The sequence below is a fragment of the Callorhinchus milii genome, unplaced genomic scaffold, assembly GCF_018977255.1.
Source record: "Callorhinchus milii isolate IMCB2004 unplaced genomic scaffold, IMCB_Cmil_1.0 Scaffold2, whole genome shotgun sequence".
In the NCBI taxonomy this organism is placed as follows: Eukaryota; Metazoa; Chordata; class Chondrichthyes; order Chimaeriformes; family Callorhinchidae; genus Callorhinchus; species Callorhinchus milii.
This window is the reverse complement of record NW_024704743.1, coordinates 116,579,509-116,600,866: the sequence shown is the minus strand read 5'-3', so window position 1 is coordinate 116,600,866 and position 21,358 is coordinate 116,579,509. Positions and strand designations below refer to the sequence as shown.

General features: G+C 40.3%; 1 protein-coding gene across 1 annotated transcript in view; it reads right to left on the bottom strand.

Annotated features, from left to right (window-relative positions):
* Positions 1-7,220: 7,220 nt before the first annotated feature.
* Positions 7,221-21,358, bottom strand: part of ankrd12 (ankyrin repeat domain 12) — an 87,635-nt gene continuing 73,497 nt past the window's right edge. The window contains 9 exon segments of the mRNA XM_007897250.2: positions 7,221-8,169; positions 8,809-8,904; positions 9,068-9,211; positions 9,780-9,878; positions 12,708-15,760; positions 15,763-17,622; positions 18,196-18,352; positions 19,239-19,381; positions 20,009-20,209. Of these exon segments, the coding sequence (XP_007895441.2) occupies positions 7,984-8,169; positions 8,809-8,904; positions 9,068-9,211; positions 9,780-9,878; positions 12,708-15,760; positions 15,763-17,622; positions 18,196-18,352; positions 19,239-19,381; positions 20,009-20,209 (5,939 nt within the window). The 3' untranslated portion in view covers positions 7,221-7,983.

The window sequence follows — 21,358 nt, the reverse complement described above, 5'->3', positions numbered from 1 at the left end:
CCTCCTCCCCCCACACCCCCTCTCTCCCTCCCCTCCCCCCACTCTCTCCCTCCCCTCCCCCCCTACACCCCCTCTCTCCCTCCCTCCCCCCTCTCTCCCTCCCCACCCCCTCCCTCCTGCCTTCCTCCTCCCTTACCCCCCTCCCCCCTACACCCCCTCTCTCCCTCCCCCTTACAGCCCCACTTTCTTCCCCCTACACACCCCTAGTTCTCTTCCACCTACACCTCCTCCCTCACATCTTCTCTCCTTCCCCTTACCCCCCCCCCCCCCCCCCCCCCCCCCCCCCCCCCCCCCCCATTTTTGCTATCGCCCTTCATTAGATGAGATTTGGGGCTGATCCCGGCCGATGTTTCTGCTTAATGTGTGTTTTGATAATAATCCTTGGATTCGATAGAACCATTTTTACATCAGAACCACGTCTCAAAGGCCTTCACAGGATTTACTGCCACCGGGAGAAAGTCGCTTCTTTTTATGTCCGTAAGATCTCCCAACATCCACCTGAACAGCCAGACAAGACCTCGGTTTAACATCTTATCCAAAGGAGAAGCAACCTCCAGCAATGCAGCACACACCCAGCGCTGCATTATAATAATAATAATAATAATAATCCTTGCATTTGATATAGCGCTTTTCATGTCGGGAGGACGTCCCAAAGCGCTTCACAGAATAGACTGTAAAGTGAATTGACTGTATATATATTTGTGGGCGAACGCGGCAGCCAATTGCGCACAGCAATGTCCCACAAACAGTGGTAGATTGAAAATGATCAATTTATTATTGTTTTTGGTTTTGGAGGGATTATTATTAGGCTCTGTGTGGAGTAAGGAAACTTGCCCAAGGTTTCGCCCTCTGCCTGGAATTGAACTCAGGTCTCTCACTTGCAAAGAGAGTGCTCTAACCACTGAGCTACAGGACTCCACAGGTCTGCCTCGACTACATGAGTCCAAAGTCCCAAACTGTGGTTTGAACGCACAACCATCTGACTCGAGAGGCGAGAGTGCTCGCAACCGAGCGAGGCTGTCTCCTGGTTTCATTTGGCTTTACAAATGTTCCCCTGAATTCTTATATTTTGTAAACATTTTGAATTTTTTTTTCCTCCCCCCCCCTGAAAGGTACAATATAAAATCTTGAGCATTCTGATGGTTTTGAAATAATATCAACAAAGCCGTGGCTAATGTTACAAAGTTCATGTGATATCTTCTGATGTGTTCAATTTATAGCGCATCCACTGTCAATTAAGCAAAAGTTCCTTGCCCTCGTAGCTCCACCGCAGGCTTGAGGTTAATGCACAATATCAAAGGGGCCAGTGTATCACCACAAAATAATGAAGGAGGCAATCACATCAAAGACCAGAAAGCCCACGCGAAAAAAAAATGATTGTGCTGTTACGTGCGCACCACGTGAGGCCAAATAATAATTTTACAATCATCAATGAAGACGCCCACTCTTCTTGTCCCACCTAAGGTCAGTAATTTCTCCAATTAAATTGCATGAGCCGGGGATGTGAACTCTTCAATGAACCGTCTCAGCCTGACTCAATCGGTAACACTCTTGCCTCCGAGAAGGTCGAGGATTCAAGCCCCACTTCGGGGCATTTGAGCTGATAGTCCCGACTGACACTGCAATACAGTGCTCGAGTGAGATTGAATTTAAACCGAGGTCCCGTCTGCCTGTTCGGGTGGATATTAAAGATTCCACGGCACTATTCGTAAAGAGAAGGTAGTTTCTCCCGGTGTCCTGACCAACAATTCACCAAATAAAATTGGCTGTTTGTGGGAATGTGGTTGTGCACAAAATGGCTGCTGTATTTGCCTACAGATATAAAGTCACTATAATTTATAGTAAATCATGTGACCCTTTGACATTTCAACTACATGATAAGGTGTCGTACCAAAAGTAGGATTATTGATAGGAATTTAAACTAAGGATACGAGGGGAGGACAAGACTAGGTTCAGTTACAACATCTCACGTGCTTGAATAGCTTGTCGACACTCGCTGTCAAGCCTCACACAAGGAATGGCCGGTTGGATAAAGAAGGTTAATCACTCAGTGCACTTTACAGATGCAGCATTGTAATAAGTAATAATCCTTGCACATGATACATCGCCTTATCACATCGTTGTTATCTCAAAGCACTTCACAGAATATTCTGTAAAGTACATTGACTGTATATTTTGTGGGTGAAATGGCTCCTTTGTATAGGAAGCAAGGGAGAGAAAGGTGGCCATATGTGTGTTCTAAGAGGTAGGACTTAAGATATCTCGAGACAGGGTGAGACAGAATGCTGGAGGGAGAAAGTTCAAGATGTTGGGATCGCAGGAACCGAAGGCTTGGCAGCTGGTGGTAGGAAAGGTAACCAAACGTATTCACCTCTCTTGTGGCTCATGGAGTCGTAGGATAGAGATCATTTTCCCAACAGTTGCCCACAATTATTTCTGGTTGTTAGCTTGGCCACCTTGGGGAAATTGCTGACCTAAAGTGAGCTGCTGCTGAACAGGAAACCTAGAAGGTGGCATTTCATCCATCTTTGGCTCTCATTTATACGGTTTTAAGAGTTTCATCAGTTCTTTTCAGAGCACCAAATGGTTACCATGTTCGTCTATAAAATACAGTCACTACACTTTACAGTAAATTTTGTGAAGTGCTTCGAAATGTTCTCCTGACGTGAAAGGCGCCATATCAAAAGCAGCAATTATTATTATTTGGCTTAGCAACAACTTTCATCTGTTCACTTAACGGCTAATGTATTGTATAATAGAAATAATCCTTGCATTTCATATAGCTCCTTATCAAGTCTTTGAGACGTCTCAAAGCGCTTTACAGAACAAAGTGAATTGATTGTATATTTTGCGGGTGAAACATGGCAGCCAATTGCACAAGCAGAGTCTCACAAACAGTCGTGGATTGAGTGACCAAGTAAATTTTTTTTTTGAAGGGATTATTACCCCCGGAAAGTGATCCACCAATCACTAACAACCGGGTTTCTGCTAAGCAAACGTAGGCGTGTGGAGTAAGGAAACTTGCCCAAGGTTTCGCCATGTCCGGGAATCACACCCAGATCTCTTGCTTGGGAGGGGAGTGCTCTAACCACTGAGCTACAGGACTCCACAATAATAGAATTCTTTTAAAACATGAAGAGTGCTGCATGTGCGGAACCTGTTGCTGAACTTTAGATATGCAATTTAAAAAGTGAAACTTTGCGGTTGTATGAAAAGACGTCATCAAAAACCTGCTCCAGTTTCCCGGGCTTGGTTTGCATTTTACTTTGTACATTACATAAAAGATTCTTTGAAAAAATAGCAAAAGCTGCTAACAATCTTTAATGCAGTTTGAATTTTCTGTACAGCTTTCCAGTCTACATCACAACAATATACACTAGATAGATCAATGTGCAGTTGTTTCCTACTGAAACAAAATGGGAACAGTTAACCCTAATCGACAAGCATGCAGCGCAAATCCACTGCCTGGGTTTTACGCAGTCCGCTGTCTGCTTTATACACTAACATAACTATATATTAGAAGCTGAACACTAGCTTAATAAGCAACCCCCAACCCAACTTCAATATAGGTAGGCACAACTCCATTTAAGTAACATGACCATTAAAATTTATTTAACAATATATTTACACATATTTACATATTAATCAACAGGTAAATATTAAAATAAACAATTTACACTTTTAGAACTATAATTGAAAAAGCATTTGTGCTGAAAAAATAGGTTCTGCTGCAGAATTTTTTTTCAGGGAGTGGAGAAGGAAACAGGATGTCAAATATAACCTAGGTATCGCATGCAGTTACGTCATCATTTTAAGTCCAAACATTTTTTTGCTGCAATGTGAAAAAGCAAACCCAAACAGCATGCCCTAACAAACAAGATCAAACCACAGCACGCTACAATCAATATAAAACCCAACTATGAATTGCAACTTTGGTCCATTGAAACATTAGACAATTAACAGGCTATACAATCAAAATAACTATAGATTTGTTTTGTACAGGTTTTAAACAATATTGTTAAATACAATGTTATTTACAACTGCGCAATGATATGTATAAAATAACTTATTCTTTTTTTAAAAAAACAAAACAAAATAATACATCTGTGCAGAATTGTCCCCAAAAGAAAAAAAGATATTCTGTACAGCATTTAAGATTACAAACAGATATTCATAAAGTGAAAGATGTATTTTTAAAATCTCTCTAAATGGTCTATTCGTTTTAAAATTCAATTAAATCTTAATCAGGCTACAGTACTCGCCTCTTTATGGCAGTGAACTAATAGCTCAAGGTGTATTAGAATCATAGAATTATACAGCACAGGAGTCCATTCAGCCCGTTGTGTCCATGACAGCTCTTGAAAGAGCTGTCCAAATTGATCCCACTCCCCCGTTCTCTCCCCATAGTCCAGCAAATTTGTCCTCCCCAAATATCTATCCACTTCTTTTGAAAGTTGTTATCGTATCTGCTTCCACCACCCTTTCAGGCAGTGCAATCCAGATCCGAACAACTCCCTCAAAACAATTTCTCCCCATCTCCCCTCTGGTTCTTTAATCTGTGCCCTCTGGTTACCGACCCACCAGTGGAAAGTTTCTCCCTGTTCTTATCAAATCTCTCATAATTTTGAACACCTCTATTAAACTTCCTCATAACCATCTCTGCTCCGAGGAGAACAAAACCTAGCTTCTCTAAGTCTCCCCACATAACTCAAGTCCCTCATTCCTGGTACCATCCTGGTAAATCTCCATTGCACTCTCGCAAAGGCCTCGACATTCTCCCTAAAGTGGGTACCCAGATTTGAACTCAATATTCTGTTTAGGGTAGACCTACTCATTAGACCCTAGTTATAGTGCTGCTTGGGAGCCAATCAAATAGTCGGTTGTAGCAAGAATGGCATGAAATTTGGTGCAGAGGGAGAGGGACATTATGTTATTAATGTACATTAGGTCTATTAATGTATACTGTGATATACCTACACCTTCTCCTGTTGGCTAAAGTATTTTGCTTGACCGGAACAGTTAACAAGACACCTAGATAATTTCTTGGTCAACTACATTTTTTCCCCCCCAAGTTGTACAATTGTCCCTAGCTAAAGTAGTTCACTTTCTTGCCCCAGCTGATCCAACTGAAATCAGCAAACAAGCACACTTCCTGTGTACGTTAGTCAAGATTGGGATTTGAACTTCCTAGTTAATAGCTTTATGCTCTAAACTTGCAATTGCTGGGATATTTTTCTCTTTTTTTTAAAAAAAAGCAAAATTATGGGATTCTAAAAATCCAAAGAGGGGCTGACAGAGCAGAGAAAGTATTGAATGAAGCTGGGAGATTTTTTTTAAAAAGAGATCACAGTCAATTGTGAAAGTCAAGGGAAACAAAACACTGCAACTGAACTGCTTGTGGCACAGTAAATAGCTTAAAAAAAGTAACTGAAGTTATCAAAAATACAGAGAACAATTCTTTCCCTGTAGTGTGGAATCCGTGCTTGAACACAATCCATGGAAGCCATATCCTCCTGCATCAGGTTTCTCCGAGACCGATGATACATGAAGGAGATTAGAAGTCTGGGAGCTGGTTCAGAGGCATGTGCCCAGGGAAAGTTCAGCATTGGTGATAAACAATACCCAGCAATCATGTCTCCTCTCAATCTTCTCTTTTCCAGCGTGAACATGCCCAATTTACTTAGTCTCTCCTCATAGTCCAGTTCCTCCATTCCCTCAATCATTTTGGTTGCCCTCCTCTGTATCCTCTTGATTTCTACAATATCCTTTTTGTACTGCGGTGACCAGAACTGTACACAGTACACTAATATAGTCTCACCAATGATTTATACAGTGGCAGGATTACCCCACTATTTCAGCTTGCTATTGATCTTTTGGTACATTTTAATATCAATTACTTTACTCACTGCCACATAACATTGTTGGGAGAGCTTTAATTTATTGTCATTCAGGAACCCCCCCCCCCCCAGTCTTTTTCATTTTCCATACATATTATTTCCCCTCAGTTCAAATAATAGTCCTTACTGGATTTTTTTGTCCCCATGTGAAGTACTTTACATTTCTCCACACTGAATTTCATCTGCTTAATTCCCATGTTCAAATCCTCCTGTAACCTATCTTGTTCAGCTTTGCAATCTACCACCTTCATTACCTTGGTGTCTGCAAATTTAGCCACTGTGCTTGCGATTCCTAGTTTCAGATCTATTGTAAAAATATTAAAACACACATTACTGGAGCAGCCCAGTGTAAGAGGAGTGGGTCTCAGGTTGTGTGTTCAAGCAAGTGTTTCTTACCACAGAAAAAGAACTGAGTTATAACAGTGTTGTATTTATTTTTAAATGCGAGAAGCTTGATTACTTGGGGCGGGACTGGAAATGCAATAATTTTAATTTATATAACGCCCTTCACACGGGATAACAAATTGGATTGACAGGGAGGTGCGAGGGCATGAAGGGATTTCAAAATGAGCGAGAGGATCTTGAAATAGATCTGATCTGTGATTGGGAGCCCGTGCAGCCTGGCAAGGACTGGTGTGATGGGGTACAGAGTTTTGACGGGGTGAATATCTAGGCGGTGGAGTTCTGAATTAATTGAATTTTGTTTATGGTGGAGCTGGGGAGACCAGCGAGGAGGGGATTTGAAAAGTCCAGCCGGGAGGTGACAAAAGGCGTGGACGAGGGTTCGGCTGCTGCGGGTGCGAGGTACGGACGGAGGCGGTCAATGCGGCTGAGGTGGAAAAAAAGTGGTCCTGGGCAGGAAACGGATTGGGGGGTGGGGGGGTAGAAAGGAAAGCTTTGGATCAAACCTGATGCCTAAATTGTGCACGGGTTTGGTGAGTCTGAGGGAGAGCCTGAGGAGGTTGAAGAGTTCGGAGCCGCAGGAAAGAAGATGTTGACCGGAGCCAAAGAGGAAGTTTAGCTGCAGTAAATTTGTGCTCATCCAGGCCTTGATATCAGTCAGACAAGCTGACAGGACATCAGCGGACTGAGAGTCACAGCTGGAGAAGAAGTAGATCTGGGTATCATCCGTATACATGTGGAAGTTGACCCCATGTCTACGGATGACATCGATGAGAGGGAGCATGGAAATTAGGAAAAGAACGGGGAAAGGATGGAGCCTTGGGGTACTCCGCAGGTGACGGGGCTGGGGACAAACCGTTTGCCGAGATATATTGTTGGCGGTTTTAAATAGCTAGTTTTAAAAATGAATCGATGAAACAATTCAGTAAAATTACTTATAATGGTCAAAATGAATGATTTCAACAAAAAGTGCAAGCATGTAAACAGACAAACTTTTTTAAATTCCAGCAGAAGTGCTCTTAACATTAACAATTTTGTTTTGAACGGAGCTAGGAAAAAAAAACAATACAATAATGTAGACAAAGCATTTTGTTCTTTCTCTGAAATGGTTTCACAAATTTTCACCTCTTAAATCAGAAGTGGGCTTTTAAATTTGAAAATGAAAGGTGTATTTTATTGGGAGCAAATGTTCAATAATAATTTAAATGAGGCAGCGCTCTGTGGGTGCCAGAGTAAGGTTCTACTGTACTATGAATTCTTCTTAGTTCAGAGTATCACTTGTCTACTTCCTCTATCAATTTGCAGCTTCCAGCGCTGCTGATGTGAACATAACAGTGTATGCAGCTAATGCCCCCATCTTGTAAACTTTAAAGTAAAGGCAGATAGTAGAGTGACTGACACCCATCTATCAGCTACAAGACTGTTATACTACTGAAATACAGTAGTGGTTACTGGTAAACAGTGATGGAAGTCACAGTGTGTTAGTGCTGAATCTCACATCGTTCTGCATCTATGGGACTGCACCATTGTTGCCACAGGCACCAGTATCCTCAGTTCCTTACTTCTCTTCAAAGTGCTCTGCAGCCAAGTACACAAGCCTCTTTGCGACCCTCCTGATACAATCGAGTATCGATTGTAACTAAACCACTATGTACTTGTTAGGGCCTCTGAAATACATGCACAATCATATTGGCGTCAACTCAAGGTCATCATTGACATCAACAAGAGGGACGTAAAACTCCGGAATTTCAAAAATGCTCAGAGATTTGTATGAAGAAGGATCAAGCTCCTGTAATTTAAGCTGCCATTCCAGTCTTTGCACTGCATTCAATGCTGCAGCTTCATGCTGCTGTCTCATAAGAAGGCATGTCTGCAATGGATTAAAAAAAATAGATGCAAGGTTAAAAGACAATTACAACAAAGGACACTTAATGCTGTTGGCAGTATAGAATTAACTTAAATCATGAGCCAGTATTCTATTTAAGCACTTTATACTAGACAAATGCAATGTTCTGGGAAATGATGTATAATTTTGATCAAGAACTATATTTAATTTTTATTGAAGTCAATTTTGGCAGAGATGTATATTCTTCAAATAGCATTCTCTACAAGCCTTCCCCCTGGACCTGCTTCGAATGCCAGTAATGGCCACATAGAGAGAAGAGAAACTGGCCAGTGTGCACCGGAAGCCACAAACACACAGCACTTTTGATAATCGCGGGTCCACAGGACACCAGTGTTATAAACAAACTTGTGGTCTAGCGAGGCGCCTTATAACAGGCGTCACCCTGCATCTTGATAAATAGAAATAATAAGCTAAAAGACAAACGGATAAGACAGAATATTTCGATTAACAGCCACAGCAACCACAGTACTTCACTGAACGTTACAACTATTTCATCTATCTTTAAGTGCAGTGCTTCACCACATAACAGAATTCAAGTACAGGAAATATTCTTTATTGTGCATTTGGAGTGTGTTGTTTAAATGTCTTCTGAAGGAAACTCACCTTTAATTTGACAAACTTATCATCAACATCCTGTAACCAGGACATGAACTGACGTGCATTAAATCGATCCCTCACCGATGTTTTGTTTTCATCCGCCTGGAGCAAAAACACGTTAAAACAGTTGTTTATTTTTTAAAAAATTGTCTTTCCAAGGATGTTATACTTCTCTGCAATTAAAATATTCTCCAAAGTTAGTTTGATTAGAATAAATTTTAATCTATTCTATCCAAACTTTCACCTCCCCAAAATGACGTCTTACCTGAGGATCCTGAGGCATATTGTATACTTCTGCATCCAGAAGCACAGTGCAGGCACTGAAAGGCAACGTCTGATTTGCTAACGTCCTGGCTGCACGGTAATGCACTCGCAAAACTTCCTGCTCATTTGACATAATGAGCTTTTCCTAAAGGTAAATGAAAAGGACTCATTCAGGACAACAACATTTATATAGCGCCCTTCACATAGGGTAGCATCCCGGAGTGCGTAGACTTGCCGCATAAGGTAAGTCACTTAACTGCATCTTCAGTAAAGGGAGTTGAGGTACAGATCAGCCATGATCTTATAGAATGGCAGAACAGGCTCGAGGGCTGAATGGCCTAAGCATGTTCCTATGTGCTGTTTTCACATTTACAGTTTACTATCTCACTAATCAGTTTGGAAGCTTTACATCACAAATGCATGCAACAATCTTACAGTATTTAAGGCAGTGCTCAAATTAAAAAATATCCATTCTGCAAAATGTTTTACTGTAATTTGTGTCTAAAAGGAGGAAATTACTTGTCAGGTGGTTACAAATAATAAAGTTGAATATAAAAGCTGGTCTGTTTATATACATGTACATACAGAACTAGGCAGTTTCAAGGCTTCTCATCATAACCCGCTATTGGAAAAAAAAACTTTAGTAAAATAAATTAAGTGTTTCTTTGGCCAACTTTGTGCAAAAACGAGATTTGAATCCCATTTTTTTTTACCCGTTCAATACTGTGCTGCAATCGAAGCTTCATTCGAATCACTTCCTGTTGCCTGAAGAGTTCTTTCAGTGGTTCTGACAGTGATGGAGGAGGTGTTATCTAAAAAGCAATCAGATGTCAGTCAATAGTCATACGTGCTACAAACATTCAGCAGTTCCTTTACTAAATAGAGTAGGAAGGGTAGAAAGCATTAGGTTTTTACGCATTAAAAATCTCTGGGTATACTCTGGGTCAAGATGACAATAATAAAAACAGACACACATGTTGCAGTTCCTGTAACGTATACCAGACCATTATTCGACAGCACCTTACAGAGCAAAATTAAGTTTATACGTAAGAGCCTACAAGCTGATCCCCATGCTCCAAGTACACTGCCCTTTTAATTTTCTTCTGGGATTGTGATCAAAAAGGTCATTGTATTGTGCATTTTGGCACCAAGTCCAAAGGGAAAAAATACGATTAGGAATGTGCAGCAAATTAAAATGGGTCACAAAAAGTTCACTTGGAAAGGCAACATGAAAAAGATTTTTGGCATGTTCAAGAGCAACATGAATAAATAAAAATATTACCACTTTCAGCCCATTTCACAAACATACCAAATTGCTTTTGATGACTTGGAGGTTACTTTTATACTTGTGTCACACACTGATAAAAGCAATGCATTTGTATATTTATATCTGTTTTAGTAATGCTGGACAACAAGGTGTGCAAGGAATACTAGATTATAAGAGTGAATAATGGTTAATTAATTTTCACAGTTTACTGTCCACCACCCAACCCCAACCTCAAGTTTTAAAAATATAATGGGTTTTAAAATCAATTGCAGCAAATCTTGAGCGAAGCTGAAGCCAGTCGAGTAACTTGCATTCTGACCTTACCTCCAGAAAGAGCTTTCAGGAGCGAGTCAGAAATATAATCAATGCCTCCAACATCCAATTTATGCTGCGCTTTTAGTATTGATTCCATGCAAAAACTGCGTCAATCCAACACTAACCAAGCAGCAGAAATGGTGCAGCCAACAACCATTGTAATTAGTGGCAAAAATCCCAAAACAATACCATACAAATGCATCCTAAATATACAGGTATGTGGCTCAGTAAATGCTTTGGCTGAAACAATTTTATTTGGGTATTTTATTACATGCATACTGTGTCGGAACAACAAAATCAAAATAGCTAAATACTGTAAGAGGGCTGTTCATTTAAGATAAAATTATTTTAGAAACAAAAGTTAAGAGTTGCTTAATTAAATAACATGTCTGATTCCGCTATTCCTTCTCCCAGGCAAGGAACATTAGTACTGTTTACTTATTACGGGAAACCTTGTTATAATGTGGCTCCCTGGGGTCAGCAGCTTAGAGGCTGTGTTATAAAGCAAGTGCAAAAAAAAAGTCAACTTCCGGGTCATCGGGTTTCTGCTAATGTCACGTCCTGTTCGTTTTGCATGTGCAAGAAATGTCACTGATGCGATTGGCTTTGTGAAGTGATGTCACTGGTGCTCTGCTCATGGCATCTATGCAAAGCATCCACAAAAGTGACAACGTTTTGCTCACAAAATACAGAGTCAATACACTTTACAGTATACTTTGTGAAGAGCTTTGAGACGTCTCGAAGATTTGATCAGGCACTATGTCAAATGCAAGGATTATTATTATAACTTCTGAACATAGTGCACGACATACTGCATCAATGGCAGCCTGACAACCCGGAAATTGATCACCTTTTGAATACAGGAAGTTGTCTAGTCAGCGTGGGAAGCAGGGTGCGCTCCCGATTAGTGAAGGCCCACAGATTCCCAATGCTTGTTCAGCTAGAACCACCCTATCCGTTAGGGCTTCAGCTTGCAGAGTTAACAGGAACGAATGGGAAGATGAAATATTGAATCCACTGATGTGGAACCGAGATAGGTTGGGACCTAAGCTAAGACCTAACAACAGAATTTTTAGCAACCAGAAATGGCCATTCATTATGGCCAAAATTCTCCAGCTCATGCACTTGTCTTTTCACCACAGCCATCAATGTCTTTTCTACAAAATATGTACGTCTCTTGAAACCATTGATACCATTCTCCTTGGAGGCTTTCACTTGGTAATTATAGTTTTTTTTATTTAGGACTATTCCACCCAACTTCCCTCCTAACTTCTCAGTTGTTGAATTTTGTCTCCCCAAATGTGAACCCATCAATACAGAGAAGTTTACACTGGTTTTAAATTGACTCAACTGGAACAAATCTGTGCAACTCTCATTAACTTCAATATTATGAATCTATTGCCAGATCATCCTGGATAAAACAAAAACATAGCATCAGTTTCAAGGAAGAGAAAACAGACATCAAACCCTCCTTTTTGGGACCCCCAAGAGCATTACATCATACTTGATTTGTTGGTAAAGATTGGAGAAACAGAGTTCCCATAATAATAATCGTTGCATATAGTGCCTTATCATGGCTTCCAGATGTCTCAAAGCGCTTCACAGAATATACTAGAAAGTGAATTGACTGTATAATCTAAGTGAAATCAGCTATCATCTTTTGTATTTGATTGGTAGCTCCTCAAATACTACTCTGATCCGTGTAGCTCAACACAGTACCACACAAAACAATCCATTTGCAGACATTGGTAACAGGGGAAAGAGAAAGAAATATAAAAAAATTAAAAGCAGAAGTATGTGAAATTAGCTTAATTTCTGTTATTACCCTACATTTGATGATAGGCAATGCTCATCTTATTAATAATAATCTTTGCATTTGGTATAGCCCCTTATGTCAGAAGGACGTATTATTTTATTAAGTATTGTTGTGCTATACCTGTACTCTGTTCAGACAACTTGTTGAATAAACCTGATTATCATTTGCCTCGAATCATTATGATCAACGTATTTTAAATTCCACTTTAATAATATTCTTTAGGCAACAATAATGAATACTTACGGTTGGAATGCAAAGTTTGCTCAAAGGGTTTCCATCCAGCAGGTAGGATCCAGTAAAAGTAACGTATTCGTCATAAAACTGTGGAGCCTGAGGAGTGACACTACACAGCACTTTACGCTTCTCTTCTATCTTCTTTCTAATATGAAGATATTCGTAGTAAGGGTTTCCCTTCTCTGAATGATAGGGTTGAATCTCTTCCAATTTTAAGGAGTCTACGATGGCTGCCAGTGACTGCTGGGTCTTCTCTTTAGCCTGCTGTATCGTAGACTTTACTTGAGCTGGATGTGGAACCCGGGGCATCTTTCGCCTATGTGGATGATGCCCTTGACCATCCTCCTCCTCTGTAAACTTTGATTTGCTTTTCATGGTAGTTGAGGATTCGGTCTCCTTGTCAGCTGCCTGTGTACAATTAACAGCAGTTTGCTTACTTTGATTGGCTATTAGGTTTGCTCGGTTACGAGTTATCCTCTGAGGGATATCTTGTTGTCCTCCGCAGTCAGCCTCGACATGCTCTTCTGATTCCTCTTTTGCTGTTTCAGTGGATTGTCTTTGTTCATCTGCTGCCTCACACATCATTGGAGTGTGACCTTCAGCAGGAGCAGACTCTTGAGAAACCTCCATCTCAGGTGACGAATCTTGCTGTTGAGCTTTACTTTCTATGACAGGAGCTTGCTCACTTGTTGACATTTCGTTTGAATGTTCATTGCAAACCAGTGGTTCAAGTGGCTCTACTGGTGGATCACATTGCATTTCATCAGCTGCATCTGCTGGCTTACTTTCTAATGTTGAGCTTTCTTCACAACACATAGCCTCCTGGCTGGTTGAGTTAAGATTTTGTGTGTCTTCCTCCGTCTTTTCTTCAGGTTTATCCAAAGTATTTTTTATGACGCAGGTTGAGCTTACAGGGCTTTCACTTGCAGTGCTGCTGTCTGGTAATATGGTGGACAATAGAGAGGAACTTGCTTCCAATCCTTTCATTTCATCCGGTTTGCAATAATTTGACACATCTTCAACACTGTCCACAGATTTTTGATTTACAAGTTCAGCACCTGTGCAAGGCGTAGGAGTAGCAGCCTTCTCGCCAATCAATTCCACATCCTCCGAGACTGGTTGGCATGAAGCTGAAGTCTGATCCAGATCTTGTACAGTCTGATGAGATGAATCTTCTTGAACTCCAGACTTTGGACCAGGAACGATTTGAGGAGCGCTCTCGATGTCCACCGATGGCCGTGTAGAAAAAGAATTGGAAGGATGAGGAGGTGAAAAACAAGATTGTGTCTGTGGAGGATTTGTAACTTGGGAAGATTCATTGCTAAGTCGATGAGGAGTCTTCAATAATGGCTCTACTGGAAGTTGATCAGAGCTATCACATTCCTGCGGAGCATCTAATGGATTGAAAACATTTTTCTCCAATGTTGTTGTAGACGAATGGCTATTATCATTGGTACTGTTTACAGTGCCATCAAACTGATCACAGGACATTTCCAAAGACTTATTTGGCTGATACCCATCAATCAAACAGTTTGGTTGTGGTGGCTGGACTGCAGACACCTGCTGAGAATTGCTTTGCAATGTACTGTTAGAGCTTGCATCCTGTGACAAATCAGTACTGTTTGGTGCAGTAACAGAAATTGCTGAGGCACAGGGATGTAAACAGGAAGTACTGCTGGAGGTGCTCTCTTCATTGCCACTGCATCGGAGTGGTTCTGGTCGAGGAGATGTAGAGGCATGTCCTTGCACTGCTGGTGAGAAGCTGCAATGCTTTTCATTTGAAAGTGTTAAGTGCCCCTCAGGTTGCTTGTGGAGCTGTTTTTCATGGTCACTTGCAATGACTGGTATACTGCACCTCCGAACATCACCAATTGATCTGCATTCACTTTCAAGTCTTGCAGTGTCAACAGAGACTGATCGCAGATAAGATCCCGGAAGCTTGCTGGAGTACGGCGATTTAAGTCGATCTTGCAAATCTGTTAAAACGTCAGAGTCTCGATCATAAACAGCAGGCGATTTGGCACTGGACAAAAATACTGATTGAGAAAACGATGACTGAGACTCAGACCCTTCAAGAGTGAAGTCTGAATCGTAGTCTGTTAAAGGGCGCGGTGTTGCAACGGCTGAAGTCTGACATGAATCTTCTGAACTGGCAACTGAAATCATGGATATGGATCGAGAGGTCAGGCCTACCCTGTCCCGCTCTTGTCTGGGAGATGCAGTTAAATTAGTCTCACAATTTATGAAAGGTCTTAGCGTCTCTGGCAGATTCGGCTTTGCATCAGTGGACAAAGATCTCGCACTGTTGGCGTCTTTCAGTTGCTTGTCTTTAGCGTGGGCTTCTGAAGGATCCGAACTCTTTGATCTGGTCAGTTCTTTACTTGCTGTTGAACTTTTCAGTTTTTCACGATCTTTTATTTTATTGAGCTCCATGCCAGATCGATGCCTCAGTCGTTCCTTTTCTTTTAGCTTGATTTTCTCTTTGTGTTTTTTGTGCCATTGCTCAATTTCTAAATCCTTTAAACTCAGCATCCTTTCAAAACTGGTTTGCATTAAATCATCATTGACAAGCTTCTTCTCTTTTGGTCGTACATCCTTCACAGAACCAGAATCTTTAGGCTTTGGTCTGTCACCTTCAGATTCCTTGACCTTTGATTTAATGGAAACATTCACTGGTACTCGGTCTTTTTGCTTCCTTTCCTTCTCCTTTGTCTCAGGAGATTTTAGGAACTCGTCTTTAAGTTTATCCTTCAAGGAGCTTAATTTATCATGAGATGCTTTGCTGCTCTCAACAGAGCTACGTCTCCGCTCCTCCAGCAAGTGCTTGGAGTTTGGCACAGAATCGCCATCTCTTTCTCTGGATTTCTCTTTCTTACGCTCTTTTTCAATTTCGCGGTCTTTGGTTTTAACTTTTTCGGCTTTACTGGGAGTGATGTCCTGCGAGTCCTTGTCAGGCAGTTTAACCTTTTTCTCAGAGCCATGCCTGTCTTTTTCCACTTTCTCCCTCAATCCACTGGTGTGACGTTCCCTGTCACTTTTCTCTCGATCATGTTTTCTCTCAATTTTTCTTTACTCTTCTCTTTCTCTTCAGACTTTCGGACCGAGAACACATTCTTCAATTTATCATTTTCCCTGTGGGGCTTTTCTCCAGTGGAGTAGGAATTACTGGATCTATCTTTTTCTTTAGTTTTTTCTGAGCTTTCCTGCAACTTAGCAGGCGTTTTTTCCTGTGACTTTTCATGCAGTTCAGACTTCTCTCTCTCCAATCTGTTTTCATGTTTCATCTTTTTCTCTCTATCCGAATGTTTCCTTTCTGCTTTTTCAAAATCCCTCTCTTTAGTGGATGATTTCTTCTCACCTTTCTCTTTGCTTTCCTTCTTTTCTTTATCTACGCTATCAGATCTGTCTTTCTCTGTGCTCTTTTCCTTTTCAGGAAACTCTGTATGCTCTTTGTTGACATAAACACTTGAATAAAACGGGTCTTCTTTTTCTGTCAGTACAATTTCTTTTCTTTCTTCCAAATCCGTAACTTTGATTTCTTTTTCTTCCTTATAGTGCTTTTCCTTTTTATTCTTTTTAGGTTTTTCTCTCTCTCGGTCATCTTTCAAAATTTTTTCTTCTTTGCAATATTTCTCTTTTATTGCTTTCTCTTCTTTCACTGAAATTTTCTCAGATTTTAAGGGCTTTTCTGATGGGGTGAGCTCCGAGCTTTCACCTTTGAACGTTTCGTTAGTGTCATCGTTCTTGAAGAAGTTCTCTTTCCAGTATTCTCGATCAAACTCTGTAGACATTTCTTTATCGCTTTCCTTTTGTCGGTGTTTTCCTTTCTCGGTTTCATGCTCTTTTTTAATTTTGTTTTTCTCTTTGTCCTTGTGCTTCAGTTTATGCTTCTTTATAACTTTGCCTTCTTTGTCGGTCTTTTTAAACACTTCCTCCAGATTATCAAAGACGACCGGCTCTTCGTCTTTGCTTCTCTGACCAGACTTTTCACCAAAATCAGCATGCAAGTCATTCTTGTGATGCTTGCTTTTTGTTTTGTACTTGAAGGACTTATTGCTGGAACTCTCAGAGGTGTAGTCAGAGTCTGTAAGGTGATCAAACCGTACAACTTCAGCCTGAAAAGACACGTCAGAGGCTCCTGGAGAAGTACCAGTTTTAGCATTTTCCTGTTTAAGTGGTTTACCTCGTTTTTCGCTCAATGCACACGCATGTTTGGGGGATTTGACTGTTGCGAGGTGGAATGGATGACTTGAAGAATCATCTTTCGCATTCAAAGACTTTTTGAACGATTCCTCATCTCTTGACCGGTCTAGAGAATCTAAACCAGAACACGATGAAAAAAGCACCAATTTGGCATTTTCCTTCTCTTCCTTTTCCTGATTGAATTCCTGGTTCTCCTTGTTTTTACTTTGATTCTTCACTTTCTTCTTCCCTTTGCCCTTCTCTTTCTGTTCACTAGCTATGCTTTCTTTCTTAGTCCTTGCGTCCGATTTACTGCTGTCTGCAACGACCTCCAGCGAGCTGCTTGAACAAACCTTTTTCTCCAGTTGTGGCTCATCATCTGAGCTTTCAGAACTAGAAGAAACCAGGACTCTTGCTGATTTCTGCTTCTTCATTTTAAATGGTTTGGGCAAATCTAGCTTTAGTGGTGTTGAATAGCTGCTGTTATCCTTTTCGATGGTTTTCTTGCTAGTCTTTCTCCGAATCCTTTTATTCTCCACAAGTTTGCTAATTTCTTCAACATCATCACCATCATCTTCCTCATCATCATCTTTGAATTCATATTCATCCATTGCAGATGACACAGGTGGCTTGCACGGCGCCACCTGCTGTTTAGTATCTGCTTTCAATTCTTTTTCGACTTCTGAATCGTCCACATTTTCATCCATACTAGAAGGATTCACAGATGGTAGCTCTTCAAATTCTACAGGGAAGAAAGCTTGGAATAAGAAACTTGTACTTTTCAGTCCTATTGTGCACACAAGCGAGAATAATATCTTTAAATATAGCATTAATAATTAAGATTGAATTTTGGAACACATTAAACTCAGGCACAATTTGCAAGCCAGTTTTCCGCACAGAAAAAGAATCTGGACATTTTTAAAAGCATCTTTTCACTTAGTCTTATAGGTCCCTTGAAACTTCCCAAAGAACAGGTGGACAGAACCTTAGTTTAATGTCGATTCCAAAAGATGGCATCTTCGACCATGCAGCATTCCCCCAGCCCTGCACTGGAGAGTCAGCCTGGACTATGACGTGAAATCCTAATTTGTGCTTAATCCCACGATTTTATGGCCCAGAGATATGAGTGCCCTACACTGAGCCAAGCTGACGCCTACTATAAGGCATCATGTATGTCATAAGATGAAAATATTCAAAAATTCTACAACTGGGATATACCACTGTTATTTTGGCAAACTTTATATTACCTATATCCTGGTTCCATTTCAGGATTATAATACAGCACGAGAAGGTTTATTGTTTGTTATTTCCTAACCTGTACAACTCTCCTCCTCTTCCTCATCATCAGAAAGGGGAAGCTCCCCTTTTAGAAGATGCTCCATCTCCTCTGAATCAGCCACATCCACAGGCCTCTCCCCACGATGATTCATTTGATATGCATTTCCACCGTTGCGTAAAAGCAATTTTACAATCTAGAGAAAAAGATTTTAATGTCGAAAGAAAGAAACACAAATTATGGAAACAATTTTCCATAAAACGTAAACAACAAAACACAGGTACAGAAACCAGTTTCAACTGGGTACACAGTTCATTAGATGCAATGTGTACTTATGCAAATTTCCCAGCAAACTTTTAAGACAGTAGTCAATTCATTTGTTGAAACACAGGCACGAGAGTAGACATTGAGCATCCCACCATTTTACAATATCAGAGCACCTCTTTTAATCCCATTAATCTTGTGTTTTCTTCCATAATATTGCTTCTTTTTTGAAAATGTGACCAATTTTCTGACATTTACAGTTTAGTTACAATGGAATGCCTCATCAAGTCTTCAGTAGTCTTTAAGCAAAACAGATTTTATTCAAGGATTGTGTGTGTACATATAGTGTGTGTGTCTGTGTGTGCACCAGAAACTCAAAATAGCACATCATTTGCAGGCAGACTGAAGCAGTCAATGTCTACTTGTTTAATGTCAACAGGCGTAGTAAAATCATTGGATATAAATTCCATGCAATGTAAATTAGATGTATTTTCCGAATTAAAAAAAATGCACAAAAGCCAATTTAAAATTCATATAAGCATGCTGTGTCCAAAAAGGTTACACAGGAGCAGTGGTATACCAAAATAGAGTCAACTCTCAGCTGAGTACATTATAAATACTATTAATTTATTGAACTGAATATTCTGTTGATTGTTTAAGGTACATTTTGCAATAAACTGATGGTTGGGAATTATTCAATTTTTAATGCTGTCCAATATTATGCCGTCACATCAAGGTATTGCAGAAACGCATCACCATGTCTCATCAGCATGTATGTGACGCCGGCTGATCAAAAAAGATTGGTGAGCAGTACATACATTTCTGTGTCCATTGCTTGCAGCATCGTGCAATGGAGTGTCATTGTCAAGTCCCCGGGTGTTGACATCTGCTCCTGCTAAAATCAGCTGTTTAGCAACGTCATAATAACCCAAGTTGCAGGCTTCATGCAGTGGAGTCCATCCTGAAGTGACAGAAATCAGCAAGCACAATTAGGGTGGTAACCACCTTAACAGGGCAGAAAAAAGTGCTAGGTAGGAAAGCAATAGCACAAGTAGTGTAGTGAGTGCCCTGCTTCAAGAAGAGCATGTCAAAACGTAAAAGTGGTTCTCTTGCAGGGAACCCAATAAAAGTCACACAAGACTCCATGGCTTCAACCCATTATCTACATACAGAATGTAAAACTTTGAAGTTTCATTTGGAGACTCATGAACATTGTGATGGATTTCCATGTAGCAAATGCCTGGCTGACTAAACAAACAAGATCTCATTGGAAGAGTTCTTGCACCATACATTTGATGAATTCCCCTTCCCTAATGCAGGCAACCGAGGTTAAGACAAACATAGCACCTTTGGTACAAGCTAGTCGAAATCTGCTATCATACCTGACTCACAAATTAAACGGGACATAAAATTAATGACTCAAATCAAAGAGGGAAATCAGCTTATTGGTAAAAGCATGATACATTAACTTATCAACTAATTTCTATAGCAATTCAAAAAAATCATGACTCAAACTGGATAAGACATTGTAGAAACAAGTTTGCAGAGTACAGTTGGTTCAATTCGAAGGTTGGATTATTGCACGTACCAGCAAAATCTTTGACATTAACATCGGCACCCTGAATGATGAGCTCTTTAACTTGCTTGGTTTCACCACGAATGGCTGCCATATGTAAAGGTGTTTCTCCTCGCTCATTTCGTTTATTAACTTTGTCTTTCTGTCTGGAAGAGGAGCTTGGAGTTTTTTTCTGTCCTGGCGTTGTCTGAGAGGGGTGATTCGGAGTAGAATCTGATAAGAAAAATTAATTTATGTCAGTTCAGCTGCTATGGTGAACTGAGCTTTTTAACAAGTGTCCGGAGCCAATGCAAATAGGAAAGATGCCTTCCATGATAATCCTGGCTATCAAAATGAAAGGACGTTTTTTATTAACAAAACAAAAGGTGCAAATGTAGCACAGCATTACCTGTGCAGTAATGTATTGTTGTGGTGAGAGAACAACTGCTTACATTTGCCTCTTATTTTCCCTTCTTAACCTATATTAAGTACTAATCAATAGACAATCTTTAGTCAAGGAGGTGCACAAGTATAGGGGCAAGTCTCCTCCCTGTGGGGAAGAGACCTGTAGAATGAAAACTCAGCCAAGATGGGGAGGAAGCAGGTACAAACTTACAGTTCATCACTCCAAAGTGCTGTATATTAGTGTCCCAATGCTATGCCTCACCACTGAACTTCCAAACACTATACTCACCAACCAACTGGTTTACACAAATCGACATCTCATTCACAGGGGCAATTAGGATGCTGGTCTGGAAGTGGAAAAATTCACATTGGCAGGAGGTATTCTTCTGAAGTTGAAATTAAATTATATTATTGATCTCGGCTACAGGAATCTTTATTCTGTATCCGGGCACGAATTGTGAGTGCTTGATGTGGACGCTGGATTCCCAAAATGGAAAAGGCATCCTTTCCTCAGCATTGGCTTCCCTCACTTTGATAAATTCAAATACAACCACTTTTTAAAAAACACAAAATCTGAACTATCTAGACATCAGAGGCCCAATATTAAATTGTCTTAAAATTTTAAATCAATAACTTCAAAAATCGCAAATTCAATCTCGACCTGGAAACTAATTCTTGAAGAACTGTGGAAAGATTGGGTTCCAAATTAAGGATAAATTAAAAATTTTCCAAAATGAAAACTATATACACAATCTTATATTTTATGAGGAATTTGGCTCCCATTTAAATTTGGCTCATTGTAAATTATCATTTACACTTTTTCCTTTTTATATCTAGTCAAGTTCTCTCTCAAGTAAGCTACAGATCAGCACTCCAAGATATTTCGGGTCTCATAGAATAGCAATTAGGAAGCTGATTCTTTACTGTAATCTTACTCATGTGGTCCCTGACAGACACATTGCATATTTTATAGGATGA